The sequence below is a fragment of the Mya arenaria genome, chromosome 9, assembly GCF_026914265.1.
Source record: "Mya arenaria isolate MELC-2E11 chromosome 9, ASM2691426v1".
In the NCBI taxonomy this organism is placed as follows: Eukaryota; Metazoa; Mollusca; class Bivalvia; order Myida; family Myidae; genus Mya; species Mya arenaria.
This window is the reverse complement of record NC_069130.1, coordinates 24,406,345-24,425,807: the sequence shown is the minus strand read 5'-3', so window position 1 is coordinate 24,425,807 and position 19,463 is coordinate 24,406,345. Positions and strand designations below refer to the sequence as shown.

General features: G+C 33.5%; 1 protein-coding gene across 4 annotated transcripts; it reads left to right on the top strand.

Annotated features, from left to right (window-relative positions):
* Positions 1–4,363: 4,363 nt before the first annotated feature.
* Positions 4,364–15,198, top strand: LOC128203746 (GTPase IMAP family member 9-like). Of its 4 annotated transcripts, none has more exons than XM_052905279.1 (7): positions 4,364–4,453; positions 6,624–6,672; positions 7,605–7,621; positions 8,796–8,850; positions 9,873–9,895; positions 10,990–11,066; positions 11,557–15,198. In XM_052905279.1, the coding sequence occupies exons 4-7, from the start codon at positions 8,837–8,839 to the stop codon at positions 12,262–12,264; spliced, it is 822 nt and encodes a 273-aa protein (XP_052761239.1). In that variant the 5' UTR covers positions 4,364–4,453; positions 6,624–6,672; positions 7,605–7,621; positions 8,796–8,836; the 3' UTR covers positions 12,265–15,198. The 4 variants fall into 4 exon arrangements, with proteins under 4 accessions (XP_052761239.1, XP_052761237.1, XP_052761238.1 ...); XM_052905277.1 differs by having other exon boundaries at positions 10,924–11,066; XM_052905276.1 differs by having other exon boundaries at positions 4,409–4,453; positions 6,624–6,664; positions 10,924–11,066.
* Positions 15,199–19,463: the final 4,265 nt, after the last annotated feature.

Genomic DNA, 19,463 nt, shown 5'->3' with positions numbered 1-19,463 from the left:
GTTGTTGTTTTACCCAAGCAGATGGCAACATGAAATCATAGATGTTTCATTTTCTTTCGTATTATCACCAGTTGGTGTCATTTTTCACCTTCGAATGCAACCTTAATCTTCTGGGCGTTCACTATGTCATTCGGTCAAAACACTTACACGCATACTATTATTTATCATCTTTAATGTCTATGGATGGCATAAAAAACGTTCTACGTACACACACACCAATATAGACAATGAAAATGAATATGGCATTCGGGAATGTTTTCAAACTCTACATTGCGTATGATTAGCGCCGTGTTTCTAAAGTTAGTCCTACTTGGACAACAACATAATAGCTGAGCATGTCATATTGTGTAGGTTTTTAAAAAAGGAGATCATAGAAATACATTTAAAACGAAGGTTTAAACTACCCCGCATATTCTTGTTTTTTTAAATATCATCACCGAAATAAAGATTTAACATGCTTTATAAATCATTTGAAACTAAAGACCTAGCTTTGATGTGTGCTGCTTGTGTATAGTTTTAATCGTTCAAATTCATCCAAATTCTCGAAATGGTTGTGCAAATAAAGACAGATATATGCTACGTTTTTACAACAACGGGCACTCTCACTTGTATCTTGGCGTTACATAAAGAAATAATGGATATATTACGACTATATTTAATAACTGTAGGATCCAGAAGCTTGTGTCATAATGTCGGAAAATTATCCGTTCTGCCGTTGAACAGGCAAAGAAATTTGGATCTTATATTTTAATTGGTACATTGAACAGTTATTTGACAACACATTCTGCAATTTTCAGCGGAGACAACATGCAATATAATATAATGACATACTAAACACTTTCGACTTATATTCTTCAAATAAGTAACGACGGCTTGTTAATGACATAATCTGAAAATAAATATTCTTACCACAGAATATGTAACCATTTATGGTCAAAACTGTCCAAACAACCTACAAACTGTGTAACTGATGGTGTAGAATCTCAGTCTTCGAGCATCGAATACTTCGCTTTTTCAATTTTGCAGACGTTCGTGTACTAATCTACTTTTATAATAGCAAAGGCTTTGAAACACACACGCAAACACTTATATAATTATGTAAGAAATGTATTTTTCTCGTCCCATTTATGGTCCATTTAGTGCCATCTAGATGCTTGCAAAATAAATGGTTTTGTACGACACAGTCGCATATATCTATTCAAAAGCATGATAAAAAAGGCCTTCTCATGAAAATGAAATGTTGACCACTTAAAACATACCAACTCGACTACACGACAAACTCTATATAATCGGTTTCCCTAAATGAAAAAATAAATTTGCTTAATATGCTCCTATAATATAGACCCAGCAATAAAGATTGTTTTATCAGGTTATAAAAGTCATTATTTGAATTAAATATCTATATCAATGGTATAAGAAAAATATAACATACAGCATTAATATACGAAAATAACCTTTCCAACGATTATGAATGTGATAAAGCATGTATTATATTGATATATTTTCCTTTAACTCTTTAATGAAATTATTAAATCAGCACTATACGGAAAATGTATAACCCAGTCATATAAAGAAACATTGAAAGCATGTCTACATATGGGATTTGTCGGTTTTGTATGAGTATTAGTTCTCCTCTTATCATGGCGTTTAAGAGTAAAGAAACACGAAAAACGTCACGTGTTACAAGCTGATGTCCATTCATGTTTTTATATTTAATACATTGTACGTGGGTAGCTATATACACTAGTTGCGGTAGTTGTTACACTCTGTGAAGGAGGCAGTTATATTATAAATAGTATGTATTGAATATTGCAATAGAAGCCCAATGAGACATCGGAGTATGGAAACGAGAGTTAACTATTTGATCGTTTGGCGTATAAATGCTTCATCATTATGATACTTAAACATTTGTGTACAGATTGAAAAAATAGCCTTTAAAGTTAAAAACTGATTTATTTTTTAAGAATAAATACTTGGCCATAATATCTCCAGTTCAAAAATAACACTTAAATATTTTCATCTGTACACAAATCATACTTTTTTGTTTTGAAGATTTTAGTCAAATGTGTAAAACATAATAATGCATTAAAATAAATGGCATCAGCCTTTGTTGCAGCCTTAAATTGAAATTACTTTTATTTAATCTTACAACCTGTATATCTATATTTTTCCGGTAGATTCATAATTTCAATTGATTTATATTTCAAACAAGACGATCATTTTAAATTTGACTAGAACAATTTTAACTGCATGCTTTTCTTTTGCAAAAACTTTTTATTTTGCTTATGTACATTTTATGAATATCAGGACTAACAGACACTTAATAAAATAAAAACCAGTGGTGTTCACTCACAGTTCATGAGTAATCACACATCGTTTCAATGGTAATTTTTACTCTAGTTTTTAAGAAGGCGTTGTTCGTTTTGAAAGAATATATGGTCAACTTGAATAGTTAAACCACATTCCAAACACGTGGATAAAGCGTATGTCATTCCTACGACAAATACTATATTAGTTTTACGTTCCTAGAACTGCGGTTACACAGCGTTAGTTTTACGATACAAAAAACGTACAGTAATAAAGTAGTTGCATGTTGTTTATTTATTAACCGCTCCAGAAAAGGTGATTAAAATATGAGAGATATTGTCAATCACATATGTTAGCTACGATAAGGAGTAAACTGTTTACCTTCAAGACAAGAATACAAACGAAAAAATTCAGAAGCGCAATTTATTTATTGGATGTTTGTCTTAAATTGAAACAAATAATCATCTGTGATTATTTTATTACTGGCGAAGGATGAATTTGCACAAATGTGTACCAATTTAACAACAGTATGACAATAAGACAATTTTAATTTCCAGCTTAGATCGTCTTAAATATTGATTGAAGTGGCCGACTGGTTCTATGTTTGTAACCAGGAATCATCCCTTAATTGCAGGGGAATATCCAGGAATGGACGTTAGAGGGGCGTAACTAAGGGGCGCAACCTTTTGGCATAGGCCCCTTCCTCAGAAACGAAATTTAGATCCCAAAGTTACTCAACAAAGTAATCCCTCTATAATTAGCTACATAATTTTTATCTTCTTTTTTGTGTATAACGATTAGCGACGGCCACGCAGCTGTAAGGAAACCGACAAGAACAATGGACAATAACGCGCCAATGTAAGAAATCCACCGGCTACTTACTGGCCACTATTCGAAAACCGACGGCCAATAATGCGACACTTTAATGGAACCGACGGACAGCCACTAGAGCGTCAATGTATGCAACCCAAGGACAATAAGCCAAGAACTAACGCGTTACTGATTAAGAACAAAGTAATGCCTCTCTTAAAGGGAGCGGCGACCTCTAATGCATACTGCAAGAGATCTGACGATCATAAAGGAGGGCCATAACAACACCAACTTGGCAACTTCCAGCCACTAACGAACATCTGTAAGAAAACCGATGACCAGAAACACGCCACTGTAAGAGAACCGCCAGCCACCTACTGGCCACTGAAATGATTCTGTTTTAGACCCGACGTTATCGTATGCACCACGAGAATAGAACAGACGGCAACTCACGCGCCACTGCAATAAAAAAAAAACAGTTTCTCAAGGATCCGCTGTGTACCACAACCATGATTTAGTAGCATTCCATCAAAAGCCTAGAAATATTGATGAAGAAACATTATATCTTTAATTATCTATTTATACATACGAAAGGTATTTTATAAATATAACTGGTATATGTCATGGAGATATCAAATGAAGTATGACGTTTGCAACAAGTTTAAATGCAACGTGGAAATGGCGGGCTTTAAAAGCATCATTCCGTATACTTAGTCTAATTTAATGTAGTGTACTCTATTTCCTAACAAAAAAACATATTTTAGCATGTGATGCGAATGTGACTTCTGGCAAGAATCTCTTGAATTTTAACTATATCGTGTTTTACACTTCAATATCTGCTGTACATTCAAGACAGATGTTGTAAAAACGAGCTTCTGTGGGTACAAAATAATCCATATGATTAAAAGTCCAAATGGTAAGGCTTCTTAAAAAGAGTATTAAAAATATTACTGCACGTTTAATTTTGATATGCATACCCTGCCTTATATTTACAGAGCATATTAATGCCTTAGAAATGTTCACCAACATTGTCATTTTATGTAGTGATTCATCTCTTCTCTTGCTGAGGAAAGATGTTTCTCTCAGGCCAAAAATGCTGCCTTGCTTTTTTTTAAATGTTAAACGTTTTGTTTGTCCCAGGATTACAGATTATTTGATCAAGGGACTGAATTGAGGGTGCCTAGTTCGGCACGCATCATGGCGATTACTTCCCTCGCCTAACGAGGTCATGTAATCCAATATATTGCGGAAGTTTAAAGTTGGCTGTAAACAAGTTAAGATAACTAATTGATCATTTTTAGTCTTAAATATTCATTGCGTTGGAAATGGCTTAAAGGTTTGCGACATATTTTATTTAAATTATTTATTCCTAGTACTACGTTTGAAAACATGTAACTGAAAAAACAGTTTATATTCATGGTTTTGAGAAATATATCAGTTTCGTTTAAGAATAGTAAGAACAATTAATGAAAATGAATAATTACTATTTGGTTTAATATATTTTGCATTTGAAATATGCTGAAAGAAAACCAGCTGGGTTTGAATGTGCCAAACTGTTTCTTACTATGTAACACAACAAGTTTTATTTTGACTTTTTACGTCATGATCTGATATAAAAAGATTCGTAAATACACGCATTTTACTTAAATATGGTATTTTATTTATTATTTATTTTTGGTTTACTTTATTAGTTATGTATCTTCTTGTACGTCATAGTTAAGAAAGAATTATAAATCATTTTTATATTTCTACAATATCTCGATCGATAAGTTTTGAAAGGTTTAGTTTATGGAATTAAGGAACATTGAAATTGTCTGAGCCGAGGCGTTGAAGGCTGTGCATTTGAATACAATAAGTTTAAAGCATATCGCAATGTGATATCTCAATCTATGAACACTTTAAAATTCCTTTCTGGTCTTTAATTGGGTAATTCATATTGTTCATAATCTGAATAGTCAGCAACTACCCATTGAAAACAGCAGTTTGCGTGATGATTTGTTATTCTGTTTTTGTTTTATGTGTGTGAAAATGAAAAGTTTTGAAACGCAAAATTCTCAGGAGAACAAAAAAGCCATATATATATATATATTTATATATATATATATAGATATATATATATATATATATATATATATATATATATATATATATATATATATATATATATATATATTGTTATATATGTTATCTTTATTAATATAATTTAAGGTTATGCTAAAACAGAACTACTCATCATCCGCTCGTAAAACGCAAAAAAATATAACCAGTAAATTAAATGAATCTCAGTAAATATCTGATTGTAACGACATGCCTATCTAGCTAATTACATATTTTTAACGATATTCATAATTTGATTATATAAGAACATTCACAACATTCACAACCTAGGCATTCATTAACGGAATAATTGTTAATATTTCCCTTTAATTCAAGTATGACCAATATATTTCGTTGATAAGGCTTTGTTTATTCTTATATTACAATTAAGTATCAGAATATTCAATACCGTTACGAAAGAGCACATGTAGTTATTATTGTTTGTAGTTTTTATTCCTTTACTATAGGTTTGGCTTTCAAGCTTAAAAGGGACTGTACACCAGATTGGCTCCAACAAAGTTTTTTCTGTAACGAATCTCCGGACAATTATTTAATAGAATGTGTTACGCTTTGATATCATAACTGTAAAAAAGTACCAAAATGTAAAAAAAAAAACAATTATGTCGGAGACCGGGTTCGAATCCGTGTCGCCAAAATTGCAGTCCAGCGTCGTATCCACTGAGCAACGGCGGCCTACTCTAAACGGGTGACATAATAAAGCTATACACCTAACTCGTTAATATCACGTAATAACACCGACTAGCCAATCACGCATAAGAAATGAATTTTACTAGGTAGACATACCAAGTAATCTTTTTCAACAGAAAAATACGAAATAACTGCTAAATTTTATTAAATTGTAAACTATGTTGTAGTAAGTTTTAATGCATTGTACACATTAATACCAAGTTTATGACAGTTTTCGACAATTTTCTTTTTTTCTTTTGCAAATTGATCATTTTGGGCAGAGTTGCTTTAACGCTTATCTTACAACCGGTATTGATTTCAAATTCAAATCTCAGCAGTTCAGCCTCTATATAGGGGAGGGGGGGGGAGTCTTCGTTTATATACAGTAGCATTTGAATATTCTGTTGTTTAACAATAATTAATAAACAAAATGGTGGTTCCAAGATGATTATATGTCTGTCTGCAATCGAAACACTGTCCAAAATACTAACAAAACGTTTTCAAAAGAATTCTAAATCGGATAATTATATTCTCTGTTATGGGCACCGTTGAAAAAGGCTGTCCGGGTTTTGTTATGCAGCAAAGCAATATTTCTTATCAGTTTTTACGATGTGCATGTACTATTACTTTAATTACATTTACATATTTCTATCATTTCATTATTTTTGCTTTTATTTGCGTTTCAAAATGAGCTAAACAAAGTATCTGGTTTTTGGATTCAGATGACGAGTACTTTACTGCAAGTGAAGGTGAAACGTTTGAGGTGCCTGAGTAGGTATTTTTATGTTAATATTCTCTGCATGAATCCTCTATGTCTCGCACAACCCATCTTAATGTCCGTACATTATTGATCAAAGTCACAGATCTTCTTTCCTTAATCATTGTATGGTATTATTTTTTGTTTGCCTGATCGAGCTGGTATTCAATAATGTTTTAAGTCAACTTGAGACGTTGTTTTCAGTATTTTCCTAACACTCAGAATATCAATTGTTGTTCTGGTACGCTATGCAATCTTTGTTTACATTGGACATGTTGATTCATTTGACACAGACCATTCCTAAAATGCATGTTTTTCACCTTACATTGTTGTTTATTATTATCTAATGTTCTTTAAATATCATGACCAGGTTTAATAAATAACAATATGTTCTTTTACATTTAACCAGGTTTTTATTTCGCCTATCGTTCTATCAATAGTTTATCTTAATTGATAATTTCGTAATGTAAAATATCTATTTTTTATTTCATTTTCCATCATTTTACGCTATTTATAATTCTTAATAATTTTCAAGATGGTTTAGCCCAACATATTAAGTTACGGATCTCCTTCAAAACTAGTAAGAAATTTATTATTGAAATAAAATTGATATTTCACTGTTCTAAACAGTGAAATAAATCAGCTAATATTTTTCACTTTTTTCAAATGTTCACCCGCCCTCAATTTCAAACCAAACGAGGCGTTACGTTCGCATACAATTTGGTGCACTTTTCTGAAAAACTACAATAAACATTGTCATTTTATATAGATTCATGGCATATTATAGAAATAAAAAAATGTTTGCTTTAGTCAAAGTTCACAATATATATGTATCACTTATTGATCACCAAAATTAAATTGCCAGGCTCTGACTTGAACGACGAAACCCTGTTTTTGAAGTGAAATGTAAAAGAAGTCATGTTTAATGTATTTTATTATATTTTAGGCGCAGACTTCAACAAGGTAAATTGCTTAGTGTTTGTATTTTTTAAACGTTTAGAAAGTATGTACTAAAATATAGCTTATCTAAGCACAATGCTATTCATGTAAATTCATCCAGTATACCGAAGGCCGTCTTTGAGGCAAGTCGTCGTAAACAATGGTTAATATGACGAAACGTCCTTATTTATTTGGTAAATCATTCAAGAGCATCTTCAATTTTAGTGTTTAGGATCATTCGGTATCACAAAGCGTGGCTTCTGATGTCGTACCAGTTCCTAATTTACTTTTTAAATACCTAGTCTTACTTATTAAGTACTGTGTATATAATTGGTGCTAATGAAATCAAAAACGAATATATAATATAGCTTATTTCAATATATATATTTCATGTTTCTATCAAGGTGACCTTAAAGGACATTATTTAACCAGAGTGATAATAAGAATGTTTAACTTTTAAACGGAAACCTGAACATTCAATTGCAGGAACTGTTCTTGCAATCCTTCTCTTTTTGAACCATTAACAATGAAATTCTAATCAGTTGTTTTCTAACAAATATTTAAAAACGCTGAAAGTTCTTGAATGTGAATTGTGTACTAACTTACATTTTTACTAACTTAGTTAAAAACAAGAAGGTCAAGAGTGAGGTTTGTGCACATAAACTGGTTCTAACCACCAGTAAATTTAAATTTTACTGACCGTTCCAAGGCGGTACCTAACAATTCTTGATAAACCTACCAATTAATGTATACATATATAGTATGTATGCACTGTGCTGTTTGTAAAGTTTTGTGCTGTTCTGTGTTTCGTGTTTGTGATTTCGTGTTTTATGTATTTGGCGTTTGTCCAGTGCCACTAAACCGGGTTTATGTTTAAACCTTTTGCTACTGAGCTTTTTTCTGTAGCCTTTTGTATAAATATCAATCCAATGTAATGTATATATGTAGTCAGAGACCTAGTCTCAGTCCGTCTAAGTTTTAAGCAAAGACTCAGACCAGTGAATCCAAAAAATTTAAGATAAATCGTGTTATCGTATTTTTATTTTATAACCAATTGTAACAAGTGAGAATGATAAAAGACGAGCCATTTGCTTATGACTGTACTGGTGAATGAACTCGTTAGTTATTTGTATCTTCATATTGCTGTAATTCCAATCAGGCTTAAATAAATATGTATAATCTTAAATTTGTTTTCCAGCTTCTGATGAAAAATACATTTATCAAAGAGAAGACGCAAAAATGGAAGTGTCTGGGTAGGTAGTTGAATTAAAACTATATTATCATGCCATTAACAACGGGAATATCCGTGCATTAAACCTCAAAAATACAAAAACGTAGTATTTGCCATCAAGAAAAGATCATATCACTTTTGTGTGTTTGTTGTGAAACTTGTTCAGTGAAGAGAAGCGTTGGATATATTAACTTGTTTATCACAGAAGGACGCTGCGGTGCATACAGAAACTGGAAGATAATAACGTCAATGTCACTTAAGTTATACTTATTTTCGTTTTGAGCTATTTCCTGTCAGCTTTAATTGTGATTTTTAGAAAACATATAATAGTTAAGCAATGTGTTGTAGATATGTCAAGTGAAATGTATTGTGATCGGTAACAATGCTACTCGGTCAAATTTAAAACATGAGCTGCGCAATCATCCGTTGGTGTTGGTGTTTTTGTATTTGATTCGTCTGACCGGTTTACATATTGTCGCTTGCGATATGTGTACCCAACATTTATGTGATTAATCTATTGTGGCAAAGAAATAATCTTATGCACGACGACTATCAACATATATCGACATGACAGCGTCTAAAACATATAAGCTAAAACTAAAGAAAACAAGGGTTTGTCTCATCTTAAAGTGCTTTATTTATTCCAATGAGAATGCAGAATTCGTTGGTGTTAAAAACTGTTCTACATGATCTATTAAATACGTAGATATTTCGCAAATAGGTCAAGAAAAAGAAATGATTGAACATCTTAGAAGAGAGATATTGTGAGCAATCTTGAATATACTTTATGACAATAGTTTACTAAAAAAGGTCAACGAACGCTACAACCTAAGTGACACGCAGTTTCTGTTACATTGTAACATACTTGGCGGATATTTAAGTTATTTATTTATCTAATATGCACTTGCTGTATCAAATAGCATTTGATTGTGTTTTATGTGTAGAATATTCGAATGAATATTCAGGAATGAATGAACATGTATGAACAATAAAACGTCGATGCGCATCGTAAAACATCTTTGTAGGTAGTTATTTATATTTCAGGCGCAGACCCTCTAGGACAGAAGGTAGCTATCTAAGATTTTGTATTTTTGGAAATAAATTATTTTATTTAGATTAGACAATTAAGGGGTCTTGTAATATTTTGTTTTGCTTTTTAAAAAGTTGTGAAAACGTCGATGTAGTCACTATACTAAGTATTTTGCTTGAATACTTATGTTCATTAATCTTTTAACAAACTTCTCATCAATGAAACATACATTGTAAATGGCATTCATAGCATTAACTAAGCATCAGAAAAACTACTGATTGAAAATAAGATCAGTTGGAGACAGGATTATATATTTTCGAATAATATAATGTCTCCATAAGTGGCTTTCGAGACCGCCATTGGCTGCAAACTTTTCTTTTCATAAAGAATTGATTGTGCTATTATGATGTTTTACGCATATGCTGCAACGTAATATACAAGGTTTATATTTTCAAAGTGTTTCTTTCGAAGGTAACTATCGTAATAATTATGTTCTCTAAAGGTATATGTAATTCCATGAATAATCTTTTTAGTGAGTGTTTTGTTAATTTTCGTGTCTAACAGTAATGTGTTTACAGTCAAATGTGAACCTCCTTAACAATTATCACTTAATTCGACCGTTAAGTACGCAGTTATGGTACACTGAATTGAATAAAAATTATATGCAGTCTGAAATATATTGAACATGATAAATTAAGCCGACATATACATAAAAAAAAATATTTTTTTAAAAATGCAGTTCTTATTTTGGTGATTACAACTAAATTAACGGATAAATTACTTATCGGTAATGATATATTATTTTTATATGCTCAGTTAACAGAATATTTAATGAAATGAATATAACTATCAAGGTATGACAAGACAGTTTGAAAATAAATCGGGCTCGAAGTTTTTTTTTAAATAGTATTTTGTGACTTAACTATGTGTTAAAACTATTTGTATTGAACTAAAACTGTTTCGAACGAAAAACTAATTGTGTCTTAATAATTAGAAAAACATTTGCCAATTTCTTTTTTTATGATTTATCTTTATTTTGACAATATTCTCATTAACATATAACAGATATACGCTTGTTGCTTGTCGGTAAAACTGGGCATGGAAAGAGTGCAACTGCCAACTCCATTCTAGGACTGCAAAATGGACAAGATGGAAGCTTCGTAGAGGAAATGAGTTCCATGTCAGTAACGGAAGTTGTTACACGAACGGTAAGTTATTTTTTACACATTTCAAAAGACCATCCTGGTGGTTACACTTGTATTTGTGTGGTTGAGCAAGTTAACCTATTACAGCAGCTCGTTCGTTGGCTTGCAGATTAGTTAACGTTTAACTTATAAGACCAAGATAAATTTTCATATACCAGCCATCATATACCAGCCATGATAGTCATCGAAATCGGAGCGACCTATAGGTGTGGGGAAGTCGGGTTATTTAATTTTTGAGACACTTTTCATCAGCACTTTTTCTTAAAAAAACATTAAAGAAGGTTTCTAGAAGGTTATACATGTAACTACCGTCATGGTAAAATTATGGCAACCCTACAGAGGGCATCCCTTGCAAGAAAAATATAAAGCGTTATTTTACCATGTTTAATGCGACCGTAAGAATTAGTTGAGTATTTATTTTGTTTAATTATGTCGTTATCTTTGCACATTAATTAAATAGTGATGCTATACAAAGCTTGTTTCACTGTTTCAGAAAGGGTTACGTTTTGGAAGAGAAATTGAAGTTGTAGATAGTCCCGGCTTTTGTGACACAAAACTTACAGAAAATAAAATCAGAGAAGGAGTCCTTAAAGCCATAAGTTTAACATTGCCTGGATTCTCAGCAGTTGGTTTTGTGTTGAAGCCAGAACGTTTTTCTGATGAACTAGTTAAGGCCGTTGAACTTTTTATCAAATTCTTTGGACCCAATGTCAAGAATTTTCTCTTTATCATTCTTACACACACGCAGGAAGAAGAAACTGCAGAAAAGTACTTAACTGATTGTCATGAATCACTCGAAAAATTGAAAAGTCTTTGCACAGGAGGGAAAATTGTTATTATTGACAATGACTGTAAAGAAAAGGGTAAGAAAGATCAACAGGTACAAAGCATTATAGATGCGATAGATAGCATCAAACGGAGGAATGGAGATACTTTCTTTTCAAACGAATCTATTGAGGAAGCAACAAGATATGCATTGAATTACATCCCGATACAGGCCGTAGAGAAAACTGATGCAACATCCGATGACGAACTTGTAACAAAACGGCTGGAAAAGTTCAAAGAAAAGATCGAAAATGATACAGACGGAGTCTTTACCGATTTCCTAAATTACATTCGTGTTAATAAAACATCGCTGCTCGGAACTGGACTTGCCGTGTCTATTGGCTTAATGAAAGTTACTCAATGCAGCCTTATGTAACCTTCTCAAACATTCGCAAGGACAAAGTTTCAACCCAATATATTACATTTGTGACCTGTAGAACTTGGATAAAATTTATGCTAGGCCGGCTTCTTTATGTGAAATAAATTTGTGTGTGGGTCAGTCAAATATTTGCTATGTCAAACTTACCATAGTTTATCGACATCTTAGGCCTTAGAACCCGATGCGGTTAAGCAGGAAAAACTGGATTTATGACACTTAAAAAAGAACAGAACATTTCAAAAGTTTATAAGTAGTTAATATAAACAAGGACGACGATTGTCTTCATTTTGTTATGTTATCATGTAATTTAACATTTCAAGTCAATGGTTTTTATTTTCGAATTGCTTTGAGTTGAAATTTTTTAATTGGGATTTTCAATAATTATTTTCCCTATGATATCAGTACTGTTATTTATTACTATATTTTTTTGGATCACATTACATCGGATATAATATTCCTATTCGGACGTAAACAATGACATTTTCACAGGAACGCTGAGCGTTTTACCCGTTTTTTCAAAAATACCTTTTATAAGTTCACTGACCATTTCGATAAGTGTGAATAATTGAGAATTAAACTATGTTTAAAACATATATTGACCAAATTTGTAAACAAACTTTACGTTTTAATTAACGTTTTATGTAAAAGAAGGAAACGAGGGCATGAAAATATGTAATTTCTTTAAAAAGTAACGAGGGCCAAACCTCATACAGCACATTTCTACTGTGAAGTGCACGAGGATAATATCTACAATGATTGTAAAACAATAAGGGTTATATAGTAATATTCATTTAAAAAAATATATATATATTTGTAAATGATAAAAGTTCCCCTAAGAATCATTCCAAGTGAAAAATAGTTTGAGTATCAGACCAATGGTTTCTGAAGAGTATATTTTCAACATTTTCCAAATATACATATAGTGAAAAGTAGCCCCCCCCCTCCTGGCAACCATGTTTTGTCAGAATCAGCTTGGAAAAAAGATATTTATTGGAGGTTCACCATAGGAATAATTATGTGATATGACATTGAAATCGGGCTAATAGTCTCCATAATAGCATATATTGAAATAAACCCCTACCCTCCACCCCACATAACGGCCCTATAGTTTTCATTTTATTACTGACGTTTCTCTTGCAGGATAAAATAACCAGAACATTTCTATTATGCACATTCCATTACAACGTTTTATTCTGGGTTGCCATAACATAATCTGTCATAATACGTGACTTATTAAAACAATAACAGGACGGAAACCAGAGTGTGGTTCTTCCAATGAAAACGAGATGTAACCAATGTATATGTCGTTAAAGTAACTGTTCGGCAATATTTCAAGTAGCCTTTAACAGCATTTCAAATAGGAGAATCTACTTTATATATAATTTCCCGGATGACAGTTACTATTTTAATGAAGACAGTCATATAAACTGCATATATCACCAAGTTTGTTTTTTAACACAAGAACATGTGTATTGAGGCAAGCATGGTATATTTTTACAGCATATAACAAATAATCTAATAAACACTTTCATTTGGTATCATAATGTATCAATCAGTCATTTCCCCACGGTAAAGGGGATAGGGTCGCATAGACGTTACGTTAACGCATTCGTGTCTGTAAATAAAATAATGCTCATGTAGAAAATAAAAATCGTCTGAATCCATTCCGTATCCCAATATGCATTTGTAACAAACCACATAGTAAGCGATCTTTAAGAAATATCGCCAGGAGCGGACATTGTATTGACAAGATACCAAAACAAAAGTTCGATTTAACAAAGGTATGCAAAAAGCTAATCAAACTAGTACAGAAACACCTTGCTGTTTATGATGCTGTTGGTGAGGGGACATATTGTCCTTTCAATGTCAAATAAGTATAGATTGTGAGTTTGCGCAAACAAACTTATGGAAAAGCTTGTGTGGATATGTGGACGTCCGTTTATGGATGTGCATTTACCGTTAGGTAATTTAACGTGACACCCTTAACAGTTTTTTTTATTCATCAAATTTAGAACAAGAAAACATAGCACGCCTATTGAAATAGGCAAATGGCGTAGAATACCACTAAACGAACGACTATGTACTCACTAAAATAACAAACTAGGAGACGAATTTCATTATTTGTTTGAATGTCAATACTTAGACGATGAAAGAAAACAGTTTCTAAAACACTACTTTTATAGACACCCCAATACATTTAAATTAGAAAAACTAATGAATACAAGCAATAAGCAAACACAGATAATCTTTATAAATTTGTTAATATTATTTTTTCAAAAATTAAGTAACTATATGCAATATAGTGAATTGATAGTTATATATAGTGAAGTGCTTGTAAATTTCCATTCATCATTTTTAGTTTTTTTAATGTATGTATTGCATATGTAAATATAATTATGTACTGCAGTTATATGTTAATCATTGTCGATTTGCAGAGTTTTCACAAACATATATGTATGACATGTGCTGTAGTTTAAATGATTATGATTATGTAAAACATTAATATTGTCATTTTGTTGTAATATGATGTTAGTTAGAAACAAGCTGTGATGTATTATTAACAAGTCTCATGTCAGAAAAAAAATTAAATTAAAAACCCTTTGACTTCCTATCATTTTGTTTCGGATAGGTTTTCTCATATATTAGGGGTTTTATCTTCTTTTACAGTATTTCGATCGCCAAATGTGATTAAATATATCATTTTTCAAAACGCATGTTCAAATAAGGCACACGATTGTTAAATTATCTTTTTCTTATGTACAAGTAATTCAAAGGTAATATTTCTACTATTGATACAACCTTATTCATTGTGAATTGTCTATAATGTTTTCTGACTTCATGTGAATGACTCTCCGATACTCGTATTGGGTATCAAAAGAATTGTAGTTAGAAATTTACAATGTATCTGCCGCCATGTATATATGTTTTGTATATGACCCCATTTGCCATGTTTATGGTATGAGTGAATAAACTGTGTTTGACTTGACTTGACTTATTCAAAATCAATACATGCACATGTAAAACAAACATTAATTTTGAGGGATACACGTTTAACTACTTCCCAAATAATGCATTTAAGGAAAATATTAATTACGGATAACAAGATTGCAACCGTGTATTTTATAGCTGGAAACGCCAAAATATTTAATGATTGGTGAATGCTTAAATATTAACTGTGATCTACTATCGTCTCATTAGGTATAAATATCGTATTTTTCGCACCTTTATTTCAAATTAAACTCGGTATCTTTCATAATAACCTTTGTTTTCGACACTCATCCATTTTTTGTTTATGAAAACATTTGTATTAATTGTGGTAAATCTTTTCTGGGAGTAAGAGTGCATCTTTAAGGAAAAGCAGCCTGAATCTACAATGGAAAAAATGTCAGGTTGCAGTCTTGGATAAAGCACTATAATTGATTAAGAAAGCTGAAACAAGTATCACACATGTAATCAATAAATTGTTTATTAAGCCAAAATACAAAATTATATATACACTTTTTCTTTGGTTGTGTTTTCGAGAATGAAATTGTGATCACTTATGCGATTGTCGTTAGACATTTTATTTCTTTCCGCAAAAAGGAATACTGATCTGGACTAAATTGTTTTCAAAATAAGTAAAATACCATTATTGTGTTTGTTACTTTCCTTCTCGCGAATGCCTACAAATATTTGTATACATACAATTGACGAAATATGCATAGTGTTTGTTTATCAGTATAATTAAATATATAAAAGATACAATAACTTTTTGGATAAGTTGTGTTGCTGATATAAAGTTCGTTGGAATTTCAGACAGCATGATTAGAAACTCTGCCTATTAATTAGGTCAACTGCACTTAAGTTTACTTAAGTGAGAGCGTGGGGTTGTATTTGGCAAAGTACACTCGTTTTGAAGTGTTTGAAGTGCCTATAGTGAAAGCATAAAGTTGTATTGGGCAAAGTACACTCGCTTGGAAGTGCCTATAGTGAGAGCGTGAGGTTGTATTATGCAAAGTACACTCGTTTGGAAGTGCCTATAGTGAGAGCGTGAGGTTGTATTGGGCAAAGTACACACGTTTGGAAGAACGTGTAGTGAGTGCGTGAGGTTGTATTGCGCAAAGTACACCCGTTTTGAAGTATGTGTAGTGAGTGCGTGAGGTTGTATTGGGCAATGTACACCCATTTTGAAGTACCTGTAGTGAGTGCGTGAGGTTGTATTGGGCAATGTACACCCATTTGAAAGTACCTGTGGTGAGTGCGTGAGGTTGTATTGGGCAATGTACACCCATTTGGAAGTACCTATAGTGAGTGCGTGAGGTTGTATTGTGCATTGTACACCCATTTGGAATTACGTGTAGTGAGTGCGTAAGGTTGTATTGGGCAATGTACACCCATTTGGAAGTACCTGTAGTGAGTGCGTGAGGTTGTATTGCGCAATGTACACCCATTTGGAAGTACCTGTAATGAGTGCGTGAGGTTGTATTGGGAAATGTACACCCATTTGGAAGTACCTATAGTGAGTGCGTGAGGTTGTATTGTGCATTGTACACCCATTTGGAATTACGTGTAGTGAGTGCGTAAGGTTGTATCGGGCAATGTACACCCATTTGGAAGTACCTGTAGTGAGCGCGTGAGGTTGTATTGGGCAATGTCCAACCATCCATTTGGAAGTACGTTTAGTGATTGCTTGAGGTTGTATTGGGCAATGTACACCCATTTGGAAGTACCTATAGTGAGTGCGTGAGGTTGTATTTGGCAATGTACACCCATTTGGAAGTACGTGTAGTAAATGCCTGAGGTTGTTTTTGGCAATGTTCACCCATTTGGAATTACGTGTAGTGAGTGCGTGAGGTTGTATATGGCAATGTACACCATTTGGAAGTACCTATAGTGTGTGCGTGAGGTTGTATCTGGCCATGTACACCCATTTGGAAGTACGTGTAGTAAATGCGTGAGGTTGTTTTTGGCAATGTTCACCCATTTGGAATTACGTGTAGTGAGTGCTTGAGGTTGTATAGGGCAATGTACACCATTTGGAAGTACCTATAGTGTGTGCGTGAGGTTGTAATGGGCAATGTACACCCATTTGGAAGTACCTATAGTGAGTGGGTGAGGTTGTATTGGGCAATGTACACCTATTTGGAAGTACGTGTAGTGATTGCGTGAGGTTGTATTGGGCAATGTACACCCATTTGGAAGTACCTGTAGTGAGTGCGTGAGGTTGTATCGGGCAATGTACACCCATTTGGAAATTCGTGTAGTGAGTGCGTGATGTTGTATTGGGCAATGTACACCTATTTGGAAGAACCTATAGTGAGTGCGTGAGGTTGTATTGGGCAAAGTACACCCATTTGGAAGTACGTGTAGTGAGTGCGTGAGGTTGTATTAGGCAATGTACACCCATTTGGAAGTACCTATGGTGAGTGCGTGGGGATGTATTGCGCAAAGTACACGCATTTGGAAGTACCTGTAGTGACTGCGTGAGGTTGTGTTGGTTATAGTACACCCATTTGGAAGTACGTGTAGTGAGTGCGTGACGTTGTATTGGGCAATGTACACCCATTTGGAAGTACCTATAGTAAGTGCGTGAGGTTGTATTGCGCAAAGTACACCCATTTGGAAGTACGTGTAGTGAGTGCGTGAGGTTGTATTGGGCAATGTAAACCCATTTGGAAGTACGTGTAGTGAGTGCGTTGGGTTGTATTGCGCAAAGTACACCCATTTGGAAGTACGTGTAGTGAGTGCGTGAGGTTGTATTGCGCAAAGAACACCCATTTTGAAGTACCTATAGTGAGTGCGTGAGGTTGTATTGGGCAAACTACACCCATTTGGAAGTACGTCTAGTGAGTGCGTGAGGTTGTATTGGGCAAAGTAAACCCATTTGGAAGTACGTGTAGTGAGTGCGTTGGGTTGTATTGCGCAAAGTACACCCATTTGGAAGTACGTGTAGTGAGTGCGTGAGGTTGTATTGCGCAAAGTACACCCATTTGGAAGTACCTGTAGTGAGTGCGTGAGGTTGTGTTGGTTAAAGTACACCCATTTGGAAGTACGTGTAGTGAGTGCGTGAGGTTGTATTGGGCAGTGTATACACATTTGGAAGTACGTGTAGTGAGTGCGTGAGGTTGTTTTGGGCAATGTACACCCATTTGGAAGTACCTATAGTGTGTGCGTGAGGTTGTATTGGGCAAAGTACACCCATTTGGAAGTACGTGTAGTGAGTGCGTGAGGTTGTATTGCGCAAAGTACACCCATTTGGAAGTACGTGTAGTGAGAGCTTGAGGTTGTATTGCGCAAAGTACACCCATTTGGAAGTACCTGTAGTGAGTGCGTTGGGTTGTATTGCGCAAAGTACACCCATATGGAAGTACGTCTAGTGAGTGCGTGAGGTTGTATTGCGCAAAGTACACCCATTTGGAAGTACGTGTAGTGAGTGCGTGAGGTTGTGTTGGGCAAAGTACACCCATTTGAAAGTGCCTCCTCATTGTTACTTGATTTTTTTTAATTTACATTTGAAAGTGAATCAAAGCATGTTGATACCATCTGAGACCATTGGCTTCCTCCCATACTATTAAGGTTATGAAGCTGGGTGAGCTTTGAAAATGTAGACAAAAATATGGATTTACTTAATCTACTCTTTAATGTTTTAAATTATATATTTACGGCACTGTTTGTCCTCGTACACCGGATAGGGTCATTTTACCGAAAGCACAGTGGTTACGTACATACTAATTATTTTTCTTATGAGGAACGTAACATGTTTTCTAACGTTGTTTAATGTTTAATACCTAAATATGTATTATTGTCAATATCCAACTCTTGAAAAGTTTTATGCTTTGATGTCAAATGACAATGTGAATCTAATTAGAATAGTTGCCATGTATCTTTACTACTCTCTTAAAGAGAGGGACAAATACCTAGAAATGTTCAAATAGATATTCCTTAGTTATGCACTGTTAAAACGTCAACATTGTTTAAATTGACTGTGCTTTTCGTCTGTTTATGTCATAACTTCATGCATTATGTTTAATTCATGTTTTATATTGTGTATTCGGGCCGGAGGCCATATAATGATAATTAATTGAATTGAATTGAATTGAGTACACAAGTCAAGCTTTTTACCTATATACATTGTTGAGGGACGTAAAGCACTAGAATACAGTGTTGTCTTATAATGTGTAGCTCATTAATTTAGTGGTCTCTGACATTTATATTAC

Bases quoted from the DNA above. Each gene is read 5' to 3' on its own strand.
- LOC128203746 (XM_052905276.1), top strand. From the start codon at position 6,624: ATGACGAGTACTTTACTGCAAGTGAAGGTGAAACGTTTGAG. The intron at 9,896-10,923 runs GTAGCTATCTAA...AACATATAACAG, and splicing joins CAGACCCTCTAGGACAGAAG to ATATACGCTTGTTGCTTGTC. The intron at 11,067-11,556 runs GTAAGTTATTTT...TCACTGTTTCAG, and splicing joins CGGAAGTTGTTACACGAACG to AAAGGGTTACGTTTTGGAAG.